The sequence below is a fragment of the Balaenoptera ricei genome, chromosome 15, assembly GCF_028023285.1.
Source record: "Balaenoptera ricei isolate mBalRic1 chromosome 15, mBalRic1.hap2, whole genome shotgun sequence".
Classification (NCBI taxonomy): domain Eukaryota; kingdom Metazoa; phylum Chordata; class Mammalia; order Artiodactyla; family Balaenopteridae; genus Balaenoptera; species Balaenoptera ricei.
The window spans coordinates 3,442,698-3,470,013 of NC_082653.1; the positions used below are offsets into that span (position 1 = coordinate 3,442,698).

The 27,316-nt window shown below is 33.1% G+C and overlaps 1 protein-coding gene across 1 annotated transcript in view; it reads left to right on the forward strand.

The window, feature by feature from the left end:
* SYCP2 (synaptonemal complex protein 2) overlaps positions 1–27,316 on the forward strand; it is a 72,619-nt gene that overhangs the window by 38,604 nt on the left and 6,699 nt on the right. The window contains 20 exon segments of the mRNA XM_059896450.1: positions 2,095–2,243; positions 3,422–3,496; positions 3,940–4,086; positions 6,736–6,835; positions 7,686–7,843; positions 9,641–9,710; positions 10,087–10,144; positions 10,681–10,814; positions 10,964–11,403; positions 14,177–14,304; positions 15,097–15,133; positions 17,313–17,383; positions 17,484–17,541; positions 18,025–18,080; positions 18,508–18,565; positions 19,095–19,263; positions 21,231–21,268; positions 21,743–21,913; positions 23,137–23,335; positions 24,579–24,784. Coding sequence (XP_059752433.1) covers positions 2,095–2,243; positions 3,422–3,496; positions 3,940–4,086; positions 6,736–6,835; positions 7,686–7,843; positions 9,641–9,710; positions 10,087–10,144; positions 10,681–10,814; positions 10,964–11,403; positions 14,177–14,304; positions 15,097–15,133; positions 17,313–17,383; positions 17,484–17,541; positions 18,025–18,080; positions 18,508–18,565; positions 19,095–19,263; positions 21,231–21,268; positions 21,743–21,913; positions 23,137–23,335; positions 24,579–24,784 — 2,522 coding nt within the window.

The following is a 27,316-nucleotide window of genomic DNA, read 5'->3' on the forward strand; positions in this document are numbered from 1 at the left end:
AATTTCAGATGTCAAGGTAATAATTAACTCTTTCATTATCAATATCAGTATACACACTTCAGTCCTTATACTGACCCTTGGTGGCACACCCCAGCCGCCACAGGGATAGTGTCTTCTGTGCTCAGGACTTTTCCAGACCTCACACTGTCTCTCTTCATCTGGCTGTTCATTTGTATCTTTTAATATCCTTTGTAATAAAGTGGTGATGTAGTCTACCTATGTGGAGCAGGCAAGATCTGAATTTTTTACATGACTGGCACTCATGGAAGTTAAAAAAAAGTGTGGACTCTGGAGATCAACCAATAGTTCTAGTGAAAAAGAGCATCTACAGTTGCAGACTGAAGGAATGGGGAAGCAGCAGCACAATAGGGTGAGGTTAGACCCTTTTATGTTCAATTTATAGGCGTATATAAAATAAAGGCTCCATGGACAGTTTTTAAGTGTTTTTTTGAATGGTTTTGCAGGAGAAAACATATTATTATATTCATTTAAGAATAGTATACTGGAATCCTACAGAAATATCTAGATAACATAAGATCCAAATATGTTGATATCTATAAATACTTGGATTTTATAGGAAGCAACAAAATAGGAAGTTTTCTGGTATCTCAGTAATATTGCTAACTAAAAAGCAAGCCACGATATAGTCTAGGCAGTCAAAGCAAATATCAGAAATTTCAACAAAGTCAGTAATAAAATATAACAAATATCAACAAATTCTTATGTAGATAGTCATGACATACGTGGAGAATGCTTTGTAGAAAAAGGTACAAAGCATTCAGCAAAATAATAAATTGGAAGTAATTCTAATACCATGTTCATGCAAGCAGTGAAGCAAATACTGCATTTACTCTAAGTTCACAGCAAGCTGCAGAAAAAAATTCAAATGTGTATCAGAGGGATATAACAATAAACAAAAATATTCGTAAAGATTATAAGTGTTCTAATCTTCATCATCAAAATCTGAAACATTATCATTTTCAACGTCACCTGATCTTTCATCTCTAAAGCCTGAAAACTTTTACTGTTGAGACTTGTGACTGTTTTTTCTTTAAAAAAAAAAAAAAAAAACTACCAGCATTTTGGATTAGAAACTGCGTTACCACTATCTTCAGGCAACTAATACTTCTTAGTACCATCAAAGGACATCACGGAGGAAGTTTCATGACCATATAGCTGCAAAAGCAAATAAGACATTTTCTGTTTGGGCAAGCCTCGTAAGGATCAGAGAGTTTTATAGCCGATAGGGACATTTGTCCTTTAGGGTAGCATGGAGTGGCCAGCGGAGCTTTTCCTGATGCAGACACAAAGTTTTGTCCTTGGTGTGGTCCTTCTCCCTCAGGATGTTTTCCTCTTGCCCAAAAGCAAACACTGGGGGCAGGTGTGGAGACTTCTCAGTCAGCAACAGGAGCACCACCAGAGGTAGGACAGGACCATAGTGGCCTTCGGTCCATAATACAGGCACATTAATTGGGTGCCAGGTAATTTTCTGTAACTTTTTGGAGGAAGGGAGGTGAATACTTCATATAAACTGGCACTTAACAGTATTTTCTTTTCACTGGATTGGTGAATTTTTTGAGGATTAGCACTGTATCCTTCTTCCTTCACAATATCCTGGTACTCAAGTTTTTATCAAACGTTCATTGTCAACACGTTTGTAACTGTGGATTTAATAGAAATGTCTGAATAGATGCTTATGCCTAGGAATAGTTAGTTATGGAATTAAAGTTATTTTCTTTTTTGCCTGTTTTAAATTAAGAAAATAGTTTTCTCAGATGTGTCCAAAGAATATTTATTAAGAACCTGTTAGTGTCCAGAATGTACTCAGGGCTTTAGTTCATTAATTATTGTATTACCTTGTAATTTATAGATCAGGAAACTGAGACTTTGAAAAATAAACTGAATTGTTGATTTGTTTATGTAAGTAGTTAGTACCAGAATTGATTAATTTAAATACTGTTAAATCCTAAAAGTTAATTTTATTTCAGTTCATTTTAATTGGTATGCTGCATGCTTTTCTTATTTATAGTATACCTATAGAGTGGTATCATAGGAATGAATGTAAACTAATCAGTGTGATTCATTTGCGTACAGTGAGAGAATCGAAGAAGCTACTGACTATAACTCTGAAAAATAAAGTAAAAGTTAGTGAAAAAGAAGGGAAGGAATTGCTTTTGTATTTTGATGCATCGTTAGAAATCACTAACGTGACACAAAAAATTTTTGGTGCAAATAAGTATAGGGTAAGTCAAACTCTTTTTAATAAACATTTATTTTCATAATTCTGGAAACTTTCAGTTACTTGGGACTATAAGTTTCATTGATTTTTTTTCCCTACAATTCTTTATAAAATAACATGTAGATTTTTAGTCCTTTAAATTTGTATTGTGGAATGGCCATCAGATTGTTAGCCATACCCTTTCAGATACCAATTAGAAAGAATCTCAGATGACAGAATTAGCAGCAGCTACTCAAAACATTTAATGAATTTCTGCGACGTGTTTAGAAAGTGAAATGAGACAAAGGCTTGTTTTCAAGATATTAAACATTGTGAGAATTACAGAATGTGCCTCAGAAGAAGTGGCATATAGAAAATGAAGTATAGATGTTGAAGAAAGAATGCACATTAAGAGTCAGATATGAAGGAAGGGCTATGGAGGTGGGCCTTGAAATGGCCTTTGAAGTTAATGAATGAAATTTAGATAAGATGCTTTCCAGGACTGGAAGACGATATAAGTCGGATATTGTTTAACTGGGAATCAAGGTGGGAATTCATGTTATGTTTAGGGAGATGTTCAGTTGACAAGCTTGGATGGTCCATGTCTTAGTTTGTTCAGGCTACTGTAACAAAAATACCATAGACTGGGTGGCCTAAACAACAAACATTTTTTTCTCATAGTTCTGGAGGCTGTGAGTCAGATCAGGGCGCCAGCAGACTCAGTGTCTGGTGAGGGCCCGTTTCCTGGTTCATCGATGGCCATCTTTTCATGGTGTCCTTACATGGTGGAAGGGGTGAGGGATTTCTCTGGGGTCTGTTTTATAAGAACACTAATTCCATTCATAAGGGCTCTGCCCTTATGACCTTAGCAACCCCCAAAGGCCTCCACTCCTAATACCATCCTTGGGGACTATGTTTCAACATATGCATTGCGGGGGAAAAATTCAGTCTATAGCGTGCAAAAGATTTATGGTGAAGAATAGCAGATAATATGCTTGTGAGGAACCCTTACCAAAATAGCAGGCTAAGACCGTGGTTAGTGGGGAGTCATTGAATTATTCTGAAAAGAGTATTTATATGTATAAATAATAATGATTTAAGATAATTTGGCAATTTTGGAAGGAAACAGGTATAGGAAATAATTGCATTAAAATGGAAAGAACTGGGAGAAAATGACATCCCTTTGAATTAATTTTACTTTAGGAATTTACCAGAAAACAAGGCGTTTCAGTTGCCAAAACATCTGTGCATATTCTTTTTGATGCAAGTGGATCACAGGTATGTGTCTAACTTACTTGATTTTTACCACTGGGCTAAGTTTAACCCTAAATAATAATAGCACAGTAATAAAGTTCATCTTGGAGGGTGAATATCTAAAAAAATAAATTGTCTCAACATAGTGCCCCAATAAGATGTATATACTTTTTAAACATATTAATAATCATTTATTTCAGTACAGAAGGTAGATTGTTATTAATACCAGTTTTGGTAACTTTAAATAAAAATCAGAAGTACATGTTCTTCCACTAACGCCAAAGCCTGTTTTATGTCTATTAACGTTTGAAAAAGGACTAAAAATTATAACAGTACATAGATATAAGACAAAAAGAATTGACCTTTATGAGTGTAAGATGAATGAGCGCTTTACGAAGACATCCAGTGATTTTTGAGAACTGCCTATGGTTTGCAGTTTTAAACACTTTTTCCTTGTTCTCCAACAGATTCTAGTCCCAGAAAGTCAAATCTCACCAGTCGAAGAAGAACTTGTTAGTTTGAAAGAAAAAGCTAACCCCCAAGAGGAATTTGCTAAACCTCCAAAATATATCAAAAACAGTAATCAAGGGGACAGAAAAAATAGTCAGCCTGAGGTATATATGGCATCAAAATAGTCATTTATAAAATAACATAGGTCAAATCATTGCTATATATAATTATAGAAAAAAGCATCTAGAATTCATATGTTTATCAGTCACATTTCAGAGTATTTCCCCTGCCTTTTACAAATGCAAACAAAAGTTAGTGTTTCAAAAAAAAGTTAGTGTTTCAGTAGATTGTGTTTATATGTAAGGTTTAGGGATTTAGGACAAGGTATGCCATACACTTGTAAGTTTCAAATTAGAGATATATAGGAAAGTAACTACCACTTTTTGCATTTATCCTTTCTGTTCTGTCTCTGCACTGGCCAATACAAATTTATAATGTAATGTTCTGTTTATTTGCATGAGGAAAGAAAGCAAAATACTAGGTTCTTTCTCCTCCTCCTGCTCCATTGAGGATCTCCTCTAGGCCACATGTGATAGAACCATTTCTCAGCCGCCTTCTCCACATCTTGCTGTGACACTTGACATTGCTAACAGCCCTCTCTTTCTTAATGTCCTCTCCTTTGTCTTCTATGTTAGCATTTTAATTCTCTTTTTACTTCTGTTACTACATCAGAGATACTTTCACTGTCTCCTAAATGTAGATTTGCTCTAAAAGCTTGATACCCAGCCTTCTGAACATCTCTGTGCCTTCTCCCTTAGAGAGCTTCCTTCCTGTGCATAATTTAAGCTCTTAAAATGTACCAGGCTTCTGTTCAAAGTTCTATAGCTACGTCTCCACTTACTCTTTTAATATTTCCCTTGGTTGTGTCTCTTTAAGCCCTTTCCTAAAGTCTACCTCAAACTCTTTATCTTTTGCCTCAAGTTTGCATCTGCCTCCATACTTCAGTAATGTTACCGTTCATTTTTCTGATGATATCCTTGATTCCAAACTCTTCTCCCCCCATACCTAGAACCAAGGTGCTAGTGATTGTTCTTTCATAGTATCTCTCACATCGTTTCCTCCTTATTATTCCCTTTACCGTTACTCATTTTAGCATACCTAGGTTATACAGTAACCTTCTAATAGTGTCTTTGACACTGTTGCTCCATTTTGTGAGCTACCCTGTGTCGTACACCACTGATTTTTCTTAATACCAGTTTCCTCATAGCATTCTTCTGCTCAGAAAGCCTTGTCATCTCTGTGTTTATCCCATTAAATCTAAGTTTTGACTTAGTTTGAAGACATTCTGTAATTTAATATTACTCTATTGAAATACCCTCCACTTTAGTATGGTCAGTTGCTTTACTGTCTCTTTTTTTATGGCATGCTCATTCTTGCCCCTGTACTTTCATTCATGCTGCTTTTACCTCTGCTTATCTAAAGTGTACTTACATTTGTAAATCTTTGTTCATTTTTACTTTCTTAATGGAGCTTTTCCCAATTATTTTTACTAATCTCTCACCTTCAGGCAACTGTAACTCTCACAGCCTCTTCCATACATTGTGTTACTATTTTTCCCTTTAGTCTGTGCCCTTCATTAAATTAAAAGTATCATTTTTGTCAACTGTAGTTCCCTCAGATGATTAGATTATAAAAGCCTTTTTTTGTGTCTTTATATCAGAATCATAACTTGAGTACTTACTAAAAATGCAGATTCTTAGACCCCCCCTCCCCACCTTAAACCTATTGAATCATAACACAAACTCTGGAAAAGATCTTAACCACACTAAAGTTTGAAAAACATTGCACTGTTGTTAAATACACACTGTGTTTTCAATAAGGACTAACTGTTCAAAGCATTTATATGAATAAGTAACTTTTTGGATCTCATTCATTATATACCACTAGAACTGTAATTTCTTTAAGAAGAATCTGCTGATTCAGTAGCTTATTTTCTGGTTCATCTTAGAATTCACATTTCTCCTATCCTTCCCCACCTTTCCTCCATTGCCCCATATACGTACCTACTCAAAACTCCATCAATTTTTTTTTTCTCTGTCTTAGGGGCAGGTGCCTTTTTCAAAACAGCTGTCTTCTCCCTCTTTATGGTTTGTCATCATGTAGTCCTTTGTACGGCATCCTCTGGAACTCCTGTCCCCTGTAGTCCCGCCTCTGCTTATCTACATCTGTTGCTCTTATCAGTCATTCTAGGCTAAAGTTAGAAAATGCACATCTTTTTTGGAACACTAGCTTGTGTGCCACTGAGTCTCTGAACTCCTGTAGCTGCTTTTTACTCCAAAGGCAGTTCAGTCTTCACAGAATATTAATACAGTTTTTTAAATGTGTGAAAGTTTTGAAGGCTTAATGTTATGAAAACTTTCACAAACAAGTTTACATAAATATGTGTTCCAAACATTATCCTTATGAAATACAATACGAAATTGTGAGCCAATGGTTAACTAGATAAACTGAGTGTCAATAAAATATTTTCAGCTAATATATAAAGGTACTATACTTCTAAGTCTGGATATTCTTTAAATATTCTTTAAAACAGCATCCTTTACTTGTTTCGGCTATCTATTCAATACCAAACATTAGGATAAAATCCTTCAAGTCAGGCTAAACTACAGATATTTCTGGATATCATATTGTTTATAAAATACCATATGTCTTTTCTGTGTAGTCAAGGCAAAATGTTGTGAATAAAATTATAGGATATTTAATTTCAAAAGAGAATGTATATTTAATGTGTTTTTTTTTTCTCATGGTTTAAGATAATTACTCCTAGCAAAAGAAAAATGTCTGAAGCATCAATGATTGTTTCTGGCGCAGATAGATACACTGTGAGAAGTCCAATATTTTTAGTCAGTACATGTAAGTTTTATTGTCTTTGAAGATTCCTAACAAGTATTATTGTTTTAAGCCGGCATTTTTTAAATTCAGGAGTATTTTGGACCTAATTTATCTAGAGGATAATTTGGGGATATAAAAATTAATAAAATATGAACCACAAATGTCTTCTGTCAAAAAATTATAAATGTCTGAGAAGTTTAATGGGTATCCATATAAACATTATTCAGAATATTAATATCCAGCATTAATAATTTGTTGTAATTTTAAGTGGGAGCCAGCATAACATAGTGGATAAAACATTAAATTAATCAGGCTGCTTGGGCTTGTTTCCCCGCTCCTGGGTATGTACTTTGTAGCTAAGTTTAGAACCAGTTTCCTTTCTATGAAATGGGACTAAAGTGTCTAACCTCATCAAATTGTTTAAAGGATTAAATAAAAATTATTCATTAAACAAGAAATGTTGTGAAACATTTAGACAGTGCCTTGTACATACTAAGAGTTAAATAAAAATTTAAAAATAATCTGATACTGTGTACTAGTTGCTATAAACACAGTATTATTTAATCTTTGTGACAATTTAATAGTGACCTTCTGTTCCCAAAATCTGATTGCCTACTGGGAAATTATCTAATATTTGACAAACTTCTCAAACTTAACAGGTCCAAAATAAATTCATCTTTCCACCCTCCCTGCCAGTTTTTCTCCATTTCTTACCTTGGAATATGGCGTCCATATCCAGTTACTCATCTAAGTCAGAAACCTGGGACCCATCTTAGAATCCCCTTTTTTAACCTTCCTCAGCAAAAATTATCTCAGTGAGAGCAACGTAGAAAATCCTACAAATACAGCAGTCCTTTGTCCTCCTTTTTAGCAACACCACGAAGAAGAAGAATTAAACCACCACTGCAAATGATGAGTTCTACAGAAAAACCTGGTGCTTCTAAAACATTGGAAAATGGAGTGGATAATGCTGTATCGCTTAAATCTAGACCATCTGAAGAAAGAAATAGAGGAGATAATACAGACAAAGTAACTTTTCTTTGAAAGCATTTTTAAATAAATTTTTATCAAGTTATTGTAGAAATACATAATTGAGCTAACTACTTTTGCAAGCAGTGAGTGTCTCACTTTTCCTACAGTATTGCTTTTTAAATTTTTTTAGATATCATTTATTGTCCTTGAAAGTAAGGTCTTATCAATCATTTACTGTGCTAACAATAAAATTTAGAAATATTCATTCAGTGTAACTGATTTATGCATTCAGTAGGAGAAATGGACTTGCCATCATTCTTTAGTTTATTATACAAATTAGTGTCTGCTATGGGGAAGGTTCTGGTTTAGAAATATAAGACACAAGTGGAATCTGTCTTTTAGTATCTCAAAGTCTAGCATGGGAATTAGACAAATTAATAAGATGATTATAATATTGTATGTGTTCTCAGATGTACATACAGGATGCAGTAGAAACCTAGTAGAGGGGCAGGTGCCTAATCCCACAGCTGGAGGGGAAGCTGAAGATCAGGAGATGCTCTTTTAGGAGATGGAGAGGAGTTAATTTTTGAAGGGTCAATAAAGGTTATTAGTCACATGGACATCGAGGAGGGCATTCTTTCCAGGAAGTTGAAGGGGGGACAGAGCAGGGAATGGATGAGAGAAAGTTGTGTCTCGGAGAAATAGGTAATCAGAGATACAGATAAGTTTGTAGATGAGGAGGAACACCTGAAAGCTTTTGTTTTCTCTGAAGTGTGAGCATGGTGAGCTTCTCTTGGGGACAGAGCCTTGAAGTAGAGGGCTCAGAGACACACAGAGGTTTGGAATAACTACTGAGAGAGAATGGAGAGGGGGAAGAATAAGTACAAGCGTTAGGCAGTGTTGAGGGCCCAGTTCAAATTTAAGACTATGAAGCTTATCATGGCATTAGTTTAGAAGTAAGTATAATTTCCTCAAATAAAGCTTAGCAGCCTTGGTGTTACAGTAAAAAAAAGAAAGATGGTGGATGTAAAAAAATTTTTAATGGTTATGTGGCCGAAAGATAAAGAGTGCAAGAGTTGAAGATACTAGGAAAAAATAGTCAAAGTAATGGTTCAAATTGTCTACCTAAGTGTTTCTTAATAGGGGCAGTATTGTTTAGCTGTGCAGTGTGGTTCTGAATGTTGTAGGATGAGAAGTGTCCTAGGCCTGGGCTTACTTATTGTCAGGAGAGCTCTTCTGTCATTGTGACAACAAAAAACACATCTGTACATTTTCATACTGCTCCTCTCCCAGTAGGGAAGACAGCCAGGATGAGGCAAAATATCTTAGTTAGAGGGTATATTTTTCTGATAGTGATGGCAAATTTTTATTTGGTCTGGGCAGGTGTGTACCTGTGGCTGTGGAAAGAGGGAAGCTTGCTACAGTCAAGAAGTTACTTGTGCAGTGGCCAAAACTTTACAAAATAAGTTAATACTTCATAATTTCCGGTTCATATGTATGTTAGTGAAAAGACAGAATAGATGCAGGCTATGAGATCAATAGCAAGAGAAGATACGCCATGGAGGTGCTAGAAATTCTCAGAGAGGAAAATTGAATTATTTTTCTAGCTGTGGCTGAGATCAGAAAATTTGTAGGATCTTCTGCCTCCTTATCTGCAATGAAAGTTACTTTCTTGTGTTTTAGGATAGGCAGTATTCTAGAATGGGCATAATCATTACGAAATAAATAGAAATACTATCCAACTTTTAATAGTAAGGCAAAAAAGTTTTAAACTTTAATACTCTGGCTTTTAAAAGTTGTTTTCATATAATGCCTTAATTCAAATTTATATTAAAATTTCTCCCCTGTTTATAGCATATCGAAACTGCTAAAGTTATAGAAAAGACAGAAAATAAGGACATTGAATTCCCAAACCAAAATTTTAGTAAGTAATCCTTGGTTTAATTTTAGTCATTCTTTATATATATATATATATATATATATATATATATATATATACACACACACACACACACACATACATATATATATATATATACTCACTTCTCTCTATACTTCCCTTTCATTTATTTGAAAAAAAAGATTTATAATGAATACATTCAGCTTTATGCAAAGAACTTAGAGGTTACAAGGAAATATAATACAGCCTTTGTTCCCAAGAAGTTTGGGTCTGGGAGGGGGAAGATGAGATCAATCAATCTTTCCATCCCAATATGTGAACTTTGATCAAATTCTAGCTTTCATTTTACCCTGCCAACTGCATGAAAAAATGAAAATACCATAATTTTTGTTCTATTTAGGTGAACTCCAGGAAATTGTTCCTGATTCACAGGCAGTGGGAAAAATAGATAAACCTGTGTAAGTATGACAAAACCTATCAAATCATTTAGCCTATAGTAATGTTACTTTTAGATGAGTGTAATAAATTTAAAGGACAAGGCCTTTATAGTCTTAGAATGTAGTATTGGTTATAGAATTTATCATCTTTCAAGTATTATTATGATCGCACAATGGGGAATAGCCTATATGTTTCTTCAACCAACATAACTCTTTTCAAATTGAGAGACTTAAAATGAATGAGATTTTTAAAACAATAAAGTATGAATGTGAAGAAAATTAACCAAGTTTAGATATACATGAAGACGTGTAAGATATGTGAGATGTATTTAGGTAGATATCAAAATAGTAGCAATAATGGAACCTTCACAATAATATTCTTTAATCTTGATCAATTATATAGTAAATTTTAACTTTCATCAGGACTTATGAGAATAATTTTCATACTTGACTGTTAAATTTCTGTCAATAAACATTGACTAAATAAAAAGAACCAAGGCCTTATATCAGAGTCATAGGCTAATGTTTTGTGATAAGCAAATGAATTTATTTTGCAGGTCACCTGGTGTTTTAGACAACATCTGTGGAAATAAAATGCACTCCAAATGGGCGTGTTGGACACCTGTAACAAATATTAATCTGTGTAATAACCAAAGAGCAAGTACTTCATCAGGAGGCACATTTAATCAAGGTGAAACACAGTTTTCTCTGTATATAAAATAGTTGTTCAAGGAAATACTCATTTCTTGAAATGTCTTAACAACTATTTTGGTTTTAACAAATTTTGTATATGATCAGTTTATAAATTTAATAAGGATTAATTTCTCATTTTCCCACTAGATATTGTTATCAACAAAAAACTTACTAAACAAAAATCATCCTCTTCAATATCTGATGATAATTCTCAGGAAATGGGAAAGGTGCAGTATGGGAAAGAAAGAATGCAGCATAACAAAATACATAAAGCAGAAGTAGAAGTTTGCAAAAGAAACAAACAACAACAACTGAATCATTCTAAACATTTGGAGGAGAAAAATATTGAAAATACAAAGCAGAGTGATTGGCATATTGAATCTGAAACTACTTTTAAATCAGTTCTCCTAAATAAGACAGTTGAAGAATCTGTGATCTGTAGGAAGAAATACACACTGTCAAAAGATGTGAATACTGCTATCTGTGATAAAAGCCCTTCTCCTAGAAAAAATGCAAAAAGTCATAGAAAATCAGGGAAAAGATTGACATCTGAATTTAATTCCTGGGATTTGAAACAAAAAAAAATGGTGAGCTTTCAGTGTGTTTTATTTCTGCACACCCATAATATGCCTACTTAATAACATAAAGTGAAAGAAGCTTGATTAATTGCTACAAATTTAGTGTTTGTAATACCCTGTCCTTTTTTTAATTGAAGTATCGTTGATTTACAATATTACGTTAGTTGCAGGTGTATAATATAGTGATTCAATATTTTTATAGATTATACTCCATTTAAAGTTATTACAAAATAATGGCTGTATTTCTCTATGCTGTGCGATTTACCCTTGTTGCTTATCTATTTTATATTTAGTAGTTTGCATCTCTTAATCCCATACCCCTATCTTGCCCCTCTCCTCTTCCCTCTCCCCTCTCCCCTCTCCCCACTGGTAACCACTAGTAATACCATGTTCTTTAATTCAAGCTTAGACTCTGAGAGTGCATGCCTCCTGAACACCTTTCTGACCTCTCCCCCGTCCCAGCCCTGATAGAACCCATGTGCCTGCTGGCACATAGCTGGCATGTAAATAGGTATAGCATGAATGAACCCTGCAGTTCCTTGTCTCCTCTTGTTGGGTCTCTCCCACTCTGTCCCTCAGATTCTTCGGAACATGCATATAGAACTGTCTGTGCCTCTCTTATGGTGCTTACCTTTCTTTTTTAATAAATGGTTATTTTGTGTGTTCTTTCCCCCTGTTTTAACCTATTAGAGTGTAAAGACTATGTTTTATTCAATGTTTGTTTTCCTGCATGGCCTAGCACAGCTTTGCGCATAGTAGCATCTGAAACATTTCTTGGATTATTGCCTTAAAGTTTGACGAGGTTTTTCAAGAAAGTATGGGAGTGGGGTGGAGGAGACTTATCTTCCGTTGTAAATGTTGCTTGTCCTCATTGGAGACTCCACTTCTTCAAATTAATCATCTGTAGAAAATCTCCAGGAGAGTTTTAGCTAGTTTGCACCATACTTTGAGACTGAAAGTTTACTTTTTATAGCAGTTAAAGTTATAAACCTTTTCTTTGGTCATTGCTACCAAGATGCAGATTAAGAAAATTTTCTAATCAGAATACATTTCCACTGCCAGTAATGCAATCGCTTTTTCACTATGCCTTAAGAGATCCAGGTTGTACAGGCCTTCATTTATCTTCCAGAGTATTACTAATACCTGGGTGGCCAAATTTCTAGAGTCAGTGTAAAATGTTCATATATTGGAGCATCTTAGTGTGCAAGTGAAATATTTAGTAGCTAATTTTGCAGTTGTTGTATATAATTAGTTATTATTTCATTTGTCTTGACCAGGCTACTCTTTATTTTGTTTTTAACCTGCAATTCCCTTTTTCTGCCTCATTTGGCTACTTTCTTTTTTAACCAAATCCTTTTGGGTCACTTTCTTCTTGATTCTCAGTACGCTATTCTCTCTTCTTTCTGAAGAAAGGCCCTTGTATCCTTCAATTGTGCTATAATTGTTCTTTAGCTCCAAGGATATTTTTGTTGATTTTTTGAGGTTTTCTACATAGACAGTGATGTCATCTGTAAACAAAGACAGTTTTATTTCTTCCTTCCCAATATGTATGTAGTGTATTCCCTTTCGTTGTCTTACGGCATTAGTAAGACTTCTAGAATGATGTTGAATAGGAGTGGTGAGAGCAGACATCCTTTCCTTGTTTCTGATATTAGTGGGAGAGTATCTAGTTTCTCTCCATTAATTTATAATGTTAGCTGTAGTTTTTTTTTTAGATGTTCTTTATCAAAGTGAGGATATTCTCCATTCCTAGTTTTCTGAGAATTGTTATTGTGAATGGGTATTGGATTTCGTCAAATGCTTTTGTGCATCTACTGATATGATCATATGACTTTTCTTCCTTAGCCTGGATTATATTAGTTGATTTTCAGATGTTGAATCAACATTGCATACCTGGAATTAATTCCACTTGGTTGTGGGTACATAATTCTTTTTATACATTATTGTATTCAATTTGCTAAATTTTTGGTTGAGGATTTTTGCATCTGTGTTTATAAGAAATATTAGTCTACAGCTTTCCTTTCTTGTAATTCTTTTGATTTTGGTATTAGGATATATTGGTTTCATACAGTGAGTTAGGAGGTACTCCCTCTGCTTCTGTCTTCTGAAAGATTGTGAAAAGTTGTATAATTCTTCCTTAAATGTTTGATAAAACTCAACAGTGAACCCATCTGGGCCTGTTGCTTTCTGTTTTGGCAGGTATTAATTATTGTTTCAATTTCTTTAATAGATTAGGCCTATTCAGATGATTTATTTCTCCCTGTGTGAGTTTTAGTAGAATTTATCTTTCAGGGAATTGGTCCATTTACTCTAGGTTATCAAATTCATGAGCATAGAGTTGTTCATAATATTTTTTTTATTATCTTTGTGATTTATCCATGTGATCCATAGTGATAGCCTCTCATTTCTGATACTAGTAATTTCTGTATTTTTTCTTAATGAACTTGGCTAGAGGCTTATCAATTTTATTGATCTTTTCAAAGAACCAACTTCTGGTTTCCTTCAGTTTTTTATGATTTTTTCCCCCATGGATAGAAACTTTTTTTAATCGCTGCAAAGCACTCTGTACATTTCTATATGTTAAAAGACTTATTCTAAGTTGTTGTAATGCCTAACAAGGCCTAAACTTATTTCTTTTAAAAAAAAAAATAATTTCTGACCCCTTTTATTTCTCTTTGTAGTTATTTATAGAATCAGATTTTTTCTTAAATGTTCTTTTCAGCCTTTTTTTCCTTTGAAGGTTAACTGGTAGAGTTTTTAAGTAGCTAACAAATTGTTTCAGAGAGAAGAGTCAAAAGGGAAAGGATTTAGTGATGCAGCAGAATCTTTGATAAGCCAAATTAATAAGAGATACAAACCAAAGGATGGCATAAAGTCTACAAGAAAATTAAAGGAGTCTTTGATTGACAGGTATGTCCTTAAATTTAGAAATGAATATTTTTCTGAGAGATACAACTAAATTATTTTACCTAGTTTTAAGGTTAGTTTTAAACATATGTCCAAATAATGTAACTTTCCATTAGAAAACACAGGTACTTATTTACTTTTATAAATAGAATCTGTTTAAATTATATAGAAAGGGAACTACAATTGAAATTAGTCATTCTAGTATCTGATTACATTTTATAAAGTATCAAGAGTACCATATTGATACAGCATACCATTTCAGAAATAAATCTTTAGGATATAGACATTTTAGAAATGTTATTTATTGAGCCTAGTGATAAGTAAGACTAAATATATTTACATATATTGCTTAATAAAATATGAAATTTAAATGAGCTGAAATGAGTTATTTTGTATTGTATATATGTATTCCTTGTTTGCAATCTTTCTGAAGGTTTTTTTTTATTATAAAATGTTTCTTTATAGGCTTCCAGGTAGTTAATTCATGTTTAAGTTAATTCTGACTTTATATGGCATGAAAAAAATTACTCTCATGGCAGAACCATTCATTTAAATCGTCTGACACCTCCTGCCGCATGAGTGGTTCAACTTAGACTTAAGTTTTATTGTTGCTGTTTACGGTGTGTGGAGTTGCAAAAATATCAGACTAGGACTGTTACATATCAGTTATTTGTAGCATATTGAATGTAGACTTAGTGATCCAAATATGTTTTACCTTATATAATATGGATTTTATGAAAAACATTCTACTGACATTTAATTGCCTTTTTAATTTTGACAAAACCTTTTTTATAGTGGTTTTTCAAACAAATCTGATCTACAGCTCAGTAAGGTAAGTTTCATGTATTTAACTACACCAAATGTATAGTCAAACTCTATGATATTTGACTTTACAGTAAAATAGAATAGTAGTAGGATGGAAGTAGATTTAATGTTTTCAGCATATTGAAAAATGGATTAAACAACTGACCAGATTAGTGGCAAGTACTCAGAAAAGCCCGCTAAACTTCTGTTCTACTTTTCAAAGAAAATGCTTCTTTTACATACATGTGTGATATTTTTACTTTTTGGTACATGATTCAGTACCATTTTTTCCCTAACTTATCACATCTCTCTTGACAATAAGATCATTCTGAAGTCCATATTTTTGATAAAAACATTTATTATTCATCCAGGTTTAAAATATCAATTATCTTTGATTTATTCCTCACAATTATCTCCAGTTAATTTCAAGTTTTGAGCTTTACCTTCTGTAAGTTCCTCTTGAGTCTTCCCTCTCCTGCCTGTGCCAACTCCTATTTTTTTTGTTTGAGCTCCAATTTCTAATCCCTGGGTTATTATAATATCCTTTATGTAATTCTTTTTGTCTCTAGTATTTTCTCTGTGCCAATCCATTCATTACATTCAATACTAGCTTTATTACTTTCCAAAGCATGCAGCTTCAATCATGTCATTCTCTTATTGAGAATCCTTCTTTGGTCTCTATTGCTTTTTTTTTTTTTTTAACATCTTTATTGGAGTACAATTGCTTTACAGTGGTGTGTTAGTTTCTGCTTTATAACAGAGTGAATCAGCTGTACGTATACATATATCCCCATATCTCCTCCCCTCCTTATTGAATTAAGTGGAGACTTAAGCTGGCTCCCTAGACCTCTTAAAAGTCTGTCTTATTTCCTAAAGTTAGTTCCCTAGACATGTCTTATTTAGCTGAAACATAATAAATTGAGATTCCCTGAAGTGTCTTTCCTAAGTGTTTATTCTTTTTCTTCCCCCTTTGGAAAGAACTTCGAAGCGAGTCGCCAGGTTCTTTCACCCTCTTTTCTCCTTGTCAGAACTTTATTCCTCCTTGCAAGCCTTGCTTCAGAGTCTACCTTCTTTATGAAAACTTTCTAAGGTGCCCTAACTCAAAATCCAAATGGGCAAGAATTCTGAATCTGTGCGATAATGTCTTTGTACCTTTTTATTAACTATTGCAGTTCTTTTTTTCTCTCTTCTGTCTTCTACTAGAATGCAACTGTTTAGAATCATCTTTGTATCCTATATAAGTAAGACCTTTGCTCACACTTGTATCTTCTTTAATACCTGCTCATTTTTGGATCTTCGGTAATACTTAGCAAACACTGGCATGCAAAAGATGAATTGAGCAAATGTATCTAAACAATGGTAAAAATCATTTTGGAAAGGACAAGTCAGATCAGTGATTAGAGGAGTAAAATACTGAAGGATAAACTTTTTGGAATAATGTAAACTATTTTATTATAAAACAGCCAAAAGAAATAATAAAATTGAAGATGAATCACAACTAAAATGAATATTTTAGTTTTAATATTTCCAACTTCCAGATATTAAATTAGACTTCTAATTGTTTCTGATCAGTAATCAATCATTCAGTGATATTTGTGTACTTAATTATAGTTAAATTACTCTAATAACATAATTACACACTTAAGTATGTTAAAATTTTATTTAACTTCTTTTCTGCCTACTTTTTGATCAGATTGAATATACTTTGAGCAGTGGGCTATAGGGATAAATGTACACACATCTTTCCCTAATAATACTAGTTGATTGATACAATTTTGGCTCTTTCACATGAGATTTTACATAAACCGTAGCCTCTCCTGAAATTTTTCTATTTAACAGTTTAAAGCAAATGAGATTCTGGGGGAAAAAAGTAGAAGCATGATTGTTTTGTGATCCTAGAATCACTTAAATTCAGCTTGTAGAATACCAGTGAGGTCATTTACCTATGTCCAGTAATGTCAATAAATATTAAAGATATAAGGATCGTTTGTATTTGATTTGTAATACTTTCTATTATGTTCTCAGTTAACACTTAAGTCTTCAATATTTTTTAAAGTGTGGATGTTTATAAAGAAACTCACAAATGTAAAATTTATATTAGTAGAAACACAACTAGATAATATATGAAAATTTAGTTGCATCTGTTATTTGTTTGACAAGTAATATACCAGTTTGAATGGTTTTATGTAAATTTCTTCTGTATTTAGGAAAAGGTTCAGAAAAAAAGTTATAGACAGTTGAAGACTACTTTTGTTAATGTTACTTCTGAATGCCCATTGTAAGTAAGTTTTCATAAATCTTAAAAGTTTTCTTCATATTTGAAGACAATAAATTTATTTGTTGTATAATGAAGTTAATATTTCTCTTCATTTTTACAGGAATGATGTTTACAATTTTAATTTGAATGGAGCTGATGAGCCTATTATAAAACTTGGAGTAAGCTAGAAATCAGAAGTTTGTATTTTGTACAAAATACTAAATTTTGTATTTAGTTATTCAGTATTTATTTTGTATTCACCATGCAGTTATTAGAGCATGTTTTCTAATTTCCATCCTCTTATAGATATGCTTTAAAATATTTTAACGTATATTATTAAATTCTTCAAAATTTATTTGGTACCAACCTAGGTATTTTTGGTTTTCTTTCAAATCTTTTGGACTGAAGTAGAGAAAAATGAGTAACTGGGGCAACAAGAAAGTCACTTTCTTTACTGATGCAACAGATTTAATCTTATTTGTTTTTAATATAGTTTATATTATTAGCTTTCTTCTTAAATATAAAAACATTTTAGTAAGATTAATTTTATTGTCACATCTTACATGAAGTTATAGAAACAAGATTTTTATGTTAATTTCTTTTAATTGTTGTTTACCTTCTTTTAACACTAAGAAATTTTTTAATGCTTATTCATAATATAGATCCAAGAATTTCAAGCTACAGCTAGAGAAACCTGCGTGGATAGTTCAATAACATTGTAGGTATTTTTATTATAATTAGATGGATCAGTTTAAAATACAGTTTTCTCAGTTGTTCTTTTTCTTAAATTATTTCCTCCCAGTTTGACATTTTAACATATCAAAAGAGAGAATAAAAATGCTGTCATAACTACTCCTATTATTCTATCATTTTAGCATTTACTTCTAAAATTAATTTGCAGATTCTGTACACTTAACATTAGTTGGAAGCTGAAAGGACTTAGCCTTTTCATCTAACCTTGTTACTTTATAATTAACTGAGGTCAGAGAGAATAAGTGACTTGGCCACATTTATATAGGGACTTAGTAAAAGAGTTAAGGCAGAAAACCCAGGTCTGCAGAAAACCCAGGTCTAACTGTCCAGTTGCATGCTACCTTAAGAAAACAAGTAATTAAGATTTAAATTAATGCATATTTTTGTTTAAGGTTAGGTTTAAGGAATCATTATGAACTTGAACCTTCTCTCAAAACAAAAGATAAAAGAGTAAGTTATAATATCCTAATGTGTCTATTAAAATCAGTATTTCTTTTACTAATTTTTCAATGCCAAAGATTATCCCAGAACTGGAAAACAAAAATATTCGGATCATTTTTTTTTTTTTACTCTGGAGATTATCCATGTTCCTATTTTGACTTTTCCTATGGTCTCTGAGCTATTTGTAATCATCTAGTAATAGAAAATATGACAACCTTAGTTACTCTCTTCAGTGGTATTAGGTTTTGTCTCTACGGAAGTAAGCTGTTCTGATTTAACTTTTAATTAACAACAACATTGACAGCAAAATATAAATCTCAATCTCTGATCTGGATTTCTGAGTGATTTTATTGGATAGGTCCTTAATGCCAGATAGATGATTTAGTGTGCTAAAAAAAAATGAGAAGTTAGTTTTTCTGAGTTTTTTGGTGGGTTTTTTAATTTTATTTTATTTTTTTGGTTTAACTTCCTTTATATGACATATAATAAGCCAGATTCCTTCATCTATTACAAGGATTGTGTTTTTTTGTTTTTATAGACTGTAACTAATCATAAAAAGAAAAATCTCTTTAGTGATACTGACACAGAATACAAATGTGATGACAGCAAGACCGATATTAGCTGGCTAAGAGAACCAAAATCAAAACCACAGCTAATAGACTACAGCAGAAATAAAAATGTGAAGAAACATAAAAGTGGGAAATCAAGTAAGAAATCACTTTTTAGAGAAATGCTGTAAATGATTTTACCATTTCGACTGTATGAAATACTTTGTTGGTTGATAAATGTGTTTTTGTTATGTAGTGTTTATAATTACATACTCTTTTGAATAGGAAAAAAAAGTATGAAAGTAAATAACACCAAAATGCTACAGCAGTTTTTCTTTTTGTTTTATTATTTTTGGTAATATGGTTATATTTAAATTTCTTTTTTATTGGAACCTTTAGGGACACAAAATATGGTTTATCATAATCTTTGGTTCCTGACACACTCTCATTTCTCTACTCATGGCCTACTATTCAGTTATTTAGCTAATTACTGTGAGTAATGTATTAAGTACTTATGAACCCAGCACCGTAAACAAAATCAAAGCTTGGACAACACCCCACTCCCTGCTTTTTAGGAATTCATATAGATGCAATAAAAATTTATTGAAAGGAAAACTATTTTCTTGCAGAAATTTTTTTGCCAAAATCTTTCACAAAATGTTTTCCTAGCATAAGTCTTCTGCTTCTTGAAGTAGCTGGATAAGAGTTTGAGTTATGCATTTTTGGCTAGACATAATGGCCATTTTCATAGCTTAGATAAATTTCAGTGTTTACTAAACCACAGAGATTTTATATATTCCATTTTTAAAAGAAGGTAACATAACTCTGAGCTTTTAAATTTATATTTGTTTTAAGGGAATCAGTTTTTATTTTCTTTCAGGATAAAAATAATTGTTAGTGACCTGTGGGAGTTGGGGGAGGGAACGATGGCTTAAAAAGAAGTAAAAATAGAGGAAATAGGAAATGAACTTTGGCATGTGTTTAGAAATGAGGCTGAATCTTGAAAACAGATGAGAGTTCAATCATATACATGAGGAAGAAAAGTAATAGGATTAACATATATATATAAGAGACAGTAGGAAATAGCATAGTGTACTCAGGAAGTGCAGTATCGGGGTAGTTGGAATGTAGATCAGACTTGTGGTAAAATGTTGAAAAATGTGGCTGGGTCTAGTCACAGTGTGTGGACTTTGAAGCAGTGTGTTATAAGCCAAGGAGAAACATGATAAGATTCACATACTCTCAGGGACCTTATAGTCTAGTAGGAAGATGTATAAGTAAAGACATTTATGACATGGGAAGTTATTAAAGGTTAGAATACTGAAGTCAGTAAATACTCTTAAAATAGAACACTCCTGAGTGAATTGTTTTGTTTTTATGGTTGAATGACAGTGAGCCAATATGTACGAGCTGGTTTATTGCCAGGAATACCTTGGATAATCCCAATTCATTATTATTTCCTTGGCTGGGATAAGCCCAGTTCTTAGGCTTCAGTGAATATTTAGAAAGTGGAAATTGTCCTGGAAATGCAAAAAAGGGAATAGGGACTGAAGCAACTCTTAATAATATGGGTAAATCTTAGAAACATAATGATGGGTGAAAAATAAAGCAAATCATAGAATATTTCATATAATGTGATACTGTTTTATAAAGTTCATTATATTGTCTAGGGATATATATCTGTGAAGTAAAACTTTAAAAGCAGGTGACTAAGAAACAGATTTCAGGATAGTGATGACCTTTTGGCAGAGGGGATATGGAGGATCGTGTAAGAGGGAGTACACAAAGTAGATTCAGTATTATTCATAATCTGGTTCTTAGTGGAATGGTAGATTCATGGGTGTAACTTTATAATGTATGTTACATATTCTCTTGTATGTTTAAAAGTGTATACTATAAAATAAAGGAGAAGAAGGGAAATTGGTAATTCATGTTGTACCGAACTATACTGTAAAAGTTTATCACTGTCAGTTTAGTCTTATCTTGAAACTTAAATTTTTGAATGAGTTTAAAGGTATATTCTTATTGTTTTTATGATTTTAACTTACATGCAGAAGTATTCTAACAATTTTTAATGTCAGTTCTTATCTATTTGAAAAATTTAACCTTATTTTCTTGAATTGCAGGACCATCTTTGGAAAGGGGACAGCCAAGATCTAAAATGGTAAAACCAGGAAGTCTGTGCTCAAACATCCCTTTAAAATTATTTTTCTCCTTGTAATGAAAAAATATCATTTGTCCCCTCATAATTTTATCCTTGTTATCAGTTCCTTGTTTTCTATAATTGTTCCAAGCTTTGCACACTTACTTCTACCTTCTGCCTTTTTGAATCATGTTGACTTGTTTTAAGTCTATTTTATTCTGTGGTTGTAGGTATTTCTGATATCTTTTCCTTTCTCTCTCTCTTACTTTAGTTACGTAATATGTATCAGGCCTCACAGAGCTTTAATGATAAGGATAAAAAGGTGATAAAGATATATTTGAAATGGAAAGATAAAATCCAGTCATTTTAAAAGTATTCATCAGGAATCTTTTTATTCCTACAAATATACAGATCTTGTCACAGTGCCAATTTTGTAGCAAATAGCTTGTATCTCAAAATATTGATCTAATATATTCAGGAATTTTTCTCCTAAAGACACCCAACAAAAACATCACCAAAAAGGTAGATGAGACAGTTCCAGATGGGAGAACGAGACTTCCACGACGAGCCGCAGAAACCAAAAAAAATTATAAAGATCTCTCAAATTCAGAATCAGAGAGTGAACAAGAATTTTCACATTCATTTAAAGAGAAAGTGCTAGTAAAGGTAAATAGATACAATTCAGATTAATAGTTTCTAAAAGCCTTTTAAAATACTAAATATAGAATATATTTTTGTAAGAATGTCAGATTTATCTTGTCACTTCTTTTTAAGATTTAACCTTCCATATGAGAAAACTTATATAACAATTCTAAAAATTGATCCTTAGGCAATATAATGTTAAAATTTATAATAAGTTGGCATTATTGTTACAAAACAGATGTTTGACTCTAGTAAAATTATAACTTTAAGATAATATCTTTGAATTAGAGAAGTACTTGGTCTTTCCAAAATTATGCTTCAAGAAACTACAGACTGTTGGGAAGCTGTGGATCTTTTTCTTGAATGAAAGCAAAAATATTGGATCTGAGGTTCTTTCCATACCCTGCCCCACCTCTGTTCACCCCTGACTTCTAGAGAGATGAGGGAACTTACCCAAGGTCACACAGCTAGGAAATGGTTAAAAAAAAAAAAAGATTTGAACTCAAAAGAGTCTGGCAGGTCTCTGATCATTACACTGTTCTCATTTTAAATCATTAAACCTCCATCGCCCCCTGTTATCTCTTACCTGGAAGAACTTAAGGACTTCATAACTTACCTCCACATTTTCTTATCGCTTCCTACTTTAATTTACTATGCAAATAGTTAGGTAAATCTTACCAAGCCAACTCTCATCTTACGTTCTTCAAAGGAAAACCCTGAAAATCTCCAAATAGACATTCAAAACATCGAAATACCTTTCCAAGCTTATTTTCTCACTTCCCCAGTATATACACAGAACTGTAACAGTCAAATAGAATAACCTGTGACTGCCAAACAAGACCTGTGCTTCTCGCTACCTTTGCTCATATCAGTCGTCCTCCATACTCTCAGTATGTTCCCTTGCCATCTTCTTTTACAGACTCCTGAGCGTGTTGAGTACCATGAAATCGGGGAACTCCTTCTGGTTTCCCTAAACTGGAAATCATCTTCTTTGAACCATTATAGCATTTTATTTGTATCTATTAGGATATTTATTATAGTCTATAATATTTTCCTGTGAATTTGTCATATGCTTTCTTGTATATTAGAAGGTCTTTCACTACTCATGCTGAGGCCCCTGTTATGCCTGTATGTAGTGATACAAGGCATTTAATAAATAATTCAATGTAATTTAATTAAATTGTTTTATGTGTCCAAGTATAAATTATTTGTATTCGAGTATAATTGAAAGATACCAATACATTTAGGAGGAGAAGATCCATTCCAGACGCAAAACCATGAAACTGCCAAAGAAACAGCAGAATTCCTTCACTGCCGAAACACAAGAGGATGTATCAAAAGAATGGAAAAACTCATCTCTACTGAAAGATACTATAAGAGATAATAGCCTTGATCTATCTCCTGTAACTTTATCTGGGAGTCCATCATCTATAGAAGTAATGAGATGTCAGTATCATTTTTTTCTTTTAGTTGAATGTTCATTAATTTTCTATTATAACTAATTATATGAAAATACAATTTGAAGACTAATTTTGAGGGATATGTTTAAGATTTTCAGTAATCAAAACTTCATTTTTAAACTAGTTAATGCTAGGAACTTGGTCTTTGCTAAGTAGACTTGGGAACAATATTACTATGACACTGAAGTTTTACATGTTAGGAAGTTAAAGACCAAATGCTTTAATATAGAAAATATTTAATGTATACTTACAAACTATAATGTGAAAGCTTGAATAAACATTTATGTTTTTAGCTCAAAATATATTTAATAAGAGGGAAATAATGATGGGAATTTCTATTTTCTCATTTTTATATTTCATTGACAAAATTCTCCAAGAAATATCATGGTCAATCTTTGGACCTGTAGTGGATTATCTTCATAAACAATTAAAGTTTTGCTTTTATTTAAAAATAATTGGGAAAGAAAAAATTTATTCTTTGGAGCTCTGGTATATGTATATATTTTTCTAGTATAGAAACTATAAGTTTCTACTTTTAATATCTTTTTCATTTCCCTGTATGGATATTTTAAAGCATTTCTAAGTGTCTGTCATTTTAGCTAAAATTCAAGACCATTCAACACCAGTTAATGTACATTTCCTCTAAAGTAGCTACTTTGTTCTTTTCTAGAGTATTTTCATAATGCTTGGGACCACTGTCATCTCAGATAAGCACACATTCAGAAGACAGATGCACATGCCCTGATTTGATCTGAAAACTGTCTGTCTGAGAATTCATTTATACTAAGACTTATTTCAGCCATGAATTTTCTCATCTATATATAAAGGATGTAGACCAGATGATTTCCCAAGCCATTTCTAACCATAAAATTCTGTGACTTTAATATATATCAGTACTGGTGTCAAAATACTCAAGATAATAATTAGGTTGGTCATTATAGTGCAGCCCATACTATAGATATTGGTGTTTGAAAATGTTTTGAAAGTTCTTATAGTTACAATTTTGTTTTAAATTGAGCCATTAATATTTTTCAAAGTCTTATAAAAATATTTTACACTTAATTTTATCTTGATTTATTGAACATTTATCCTTTCTAAATACAGCTAAGATTTGAGGATTTGATAAATTACTATATTTTTTAGAATTTAAATTAATAATACTACTTCTAAAGACGTCAGTGATTAACACCTGCCATCTCTTTTTGTTTGTGTTTTGTGAGGCAATATAGGTATAGAGAAAATAACAGAAAGGGATTTTACTCAGGATTATGGCTGTATAACAAAACCAGTATCACCTTGTCCAAAAATTTCATCACCTGAATCCTTAAACAGTGGAGTTGGAAGTCCAATAAAGTCACCCAAGAACAGTGAGAAGAATTTACTATGTACAAGAGAAAGTTGCTCACCAATTCCACGATCATTCTTTTTGGTAAGGAAAAAATGTATATATATTTTTTCCTTTATTAGATATACCTGAAGGGAGTAAATCATTTGCCTCTAATCTTAATCAGATATACAGTGCTTGTCTATTTAAGGTTTTGAGTTTGGTCTGGGGGCGAGAAGGAACCTACCAATAAGTAAAACAGCCTCAGTGAACTAACAGACTGATACATACAGGAGAAAGATGTAGTGGTATGAGAAGTACAGAGTACTGATAAGAATTCTGTGATAGGAACAATCACTTCCAAAGAGGTACTACTTATTTGTCTACATGTCAGAACTACATTTCCTAGGTTGGAACAGGCTTATTCCTGCAACACAGGCACTTCTTTCTGGTTTCACCATAACTCGAAGTCTGTAACCTTTTAGTTACTAAATCACAAGTTGGCAAAGCAAACTGACAAAGAATATAGTTGAAAACAGTATAACTATAGCATTTGCTTTAGAGATTTGTAAAGGAACTTTAGTAGTTAAATGGCATGAATATTAACGTAATGGTATATTGAAAAAGTCTTTATTCTGCTGCTCATGTATTGTTATATGTACCATTTCTTATTAATAAAATATGTACATATGCTCAAAAGTCTTTTAAAAAGGTATTAGAGAAAGGAATCAATTATGGGTCAAAGTGAGGGAGTGTAGCTAAAAATATAATGTCTATGAGGAGTAGTTTGTAGTTTGAATTCTGCTTTTTTTTTTTCTTAAGTTGTTTGTACTATGGTACCAGTTTACAAAACCCACCTCACCTCCTTGGCTTGGGCTCTATAGATGGCTTAATTTGGAGAATTTCGAAGTAGTGATAAAGCTACAGAACTGATTGCCAAACAGAATCTTATATGAAACCTTCAGTGTGCCAAACATAAAAATAAAAATGCAGTTATGCTGTTTAAAGCAGATGGGTCTAAACCGTGGCCTACACACCGCCCTCCCTCTCTGATAACCCCCCAAAAGCACCTTTGCAAGACTCTTAATTTCTACAGACCACAATTTAAAACTGTTTCCCACTAGACCATCATCCCATGGTCCTTTCTCAGTATTGCTCTGTCATCCCTCCTTTCCTTGAATCCTTTCTCCCTTTAGTATCCCATCTTGCAAATCTCAACACCTAGGTCATCCCCACCCACCTGCTTTGATGCGATCTGTGCTAGATGGAATTTTAATTGTTACATATTTATTGGCTGGACATTGACAGGAGACATTGTGTTTCCCATTTACTGTTGACTCTTAATTAGGTATTGGAAATTTGCTATATAAATTAGTTGTGCCAGCTTACACTCTCCAACAATGCTACGTGGTAGTGCCCATTTTTCTACAGTTTTTTGCCCATCTGATGAGTGTAAAGTGCATCTGACTTTAATTTGCATTTTTCAGATTAACAGCAGCATCAGTGAGTATTTTCATATTTTTTGGCCACTTTGTAAACTGTTTTTTCTAATTTTTAAATTGCATAGTTTGATTTTTCCTATAAATTTGTAGGAGTTCTTACTATATTCTGGAGATTAATTCTTTATTGGTTATATACAATGCAGACTTTTTTATTTATTTATTTATTTTTGGCTGTATTGAGTCTTCGTTTCTGTGCGAGGGCTTTCTCTAGTTGCGGCGAGCGGGGGGCCACTCATCGCGGTGCGCGGGCCTCTCACTATCGCGGCCTCTCTTGTTGCGGAGCACAGGCTCCAGACGCGCAGGCTCAGTAGTTGTGGCTCACAGGCCTAGTTGCTCCGCGGCATGTGGGATCTTCCCAGACCAGGGCTCGAGCCTGTGTCCCCTGCATTGGCAGGCAGATTCTCAACCACTGTGCCACCAGGGAAGCCCCCCAGACATTCTTTTTCTAGTATGTAGCTGTCTTTTCACTTAGTTAAATCAAAATATGATCTAATGAAATTTACCAATCTTTTGTTCTTCAAGAAATCCTTCCCTCAGTTATTGTCATAAAAATATTTTCCTTTCTTGTACAGATGTTAGTTTTAACTTTGAGGTTTTCCATCTTCCTAGGCTTCCTCTTTGCATATCGATAGTGAATTAGTGCAACATCATGCATTGGATACCCCTCCTTTCTCCATCATTTGTGATGCCAGTTTGGTCACAGCCTTGGCAACCACATGGGTCAGCTGTTTGGCCAGTAAAATATAGAACAGTGCCTGTCTGTCTTCGAGCTAATACAACATTGCTTCAATTAGTGTAGTTTTATGCTTACAGGGGTTTCACCACCCCCATCCTCACCCTCATCTCATTCTGCTTCTAAATTCTCTTGGCCCTATAGTTGTCCGATAAAACTTAGGATTAGTTTGTCTAAGGGAAGAATTTGCCATTTCCCAGTATCGTTACTGAGATTTCTCATCGACATATTTCATTTTTCTCTCTACTTTTTGGTCTTATTTCCAACAAAGTTGTGTCAAATCTTCCACAAAGAAAGTTGTACTTCTGCAGTGTTTAATGGGCCTTTTTCTTTACTGTACGTAAAAAAAAAAAACTTTAAAACAATTGTTTTCTGGATTTTTAACTTTTTGCTTTTGTGTAGAAACAC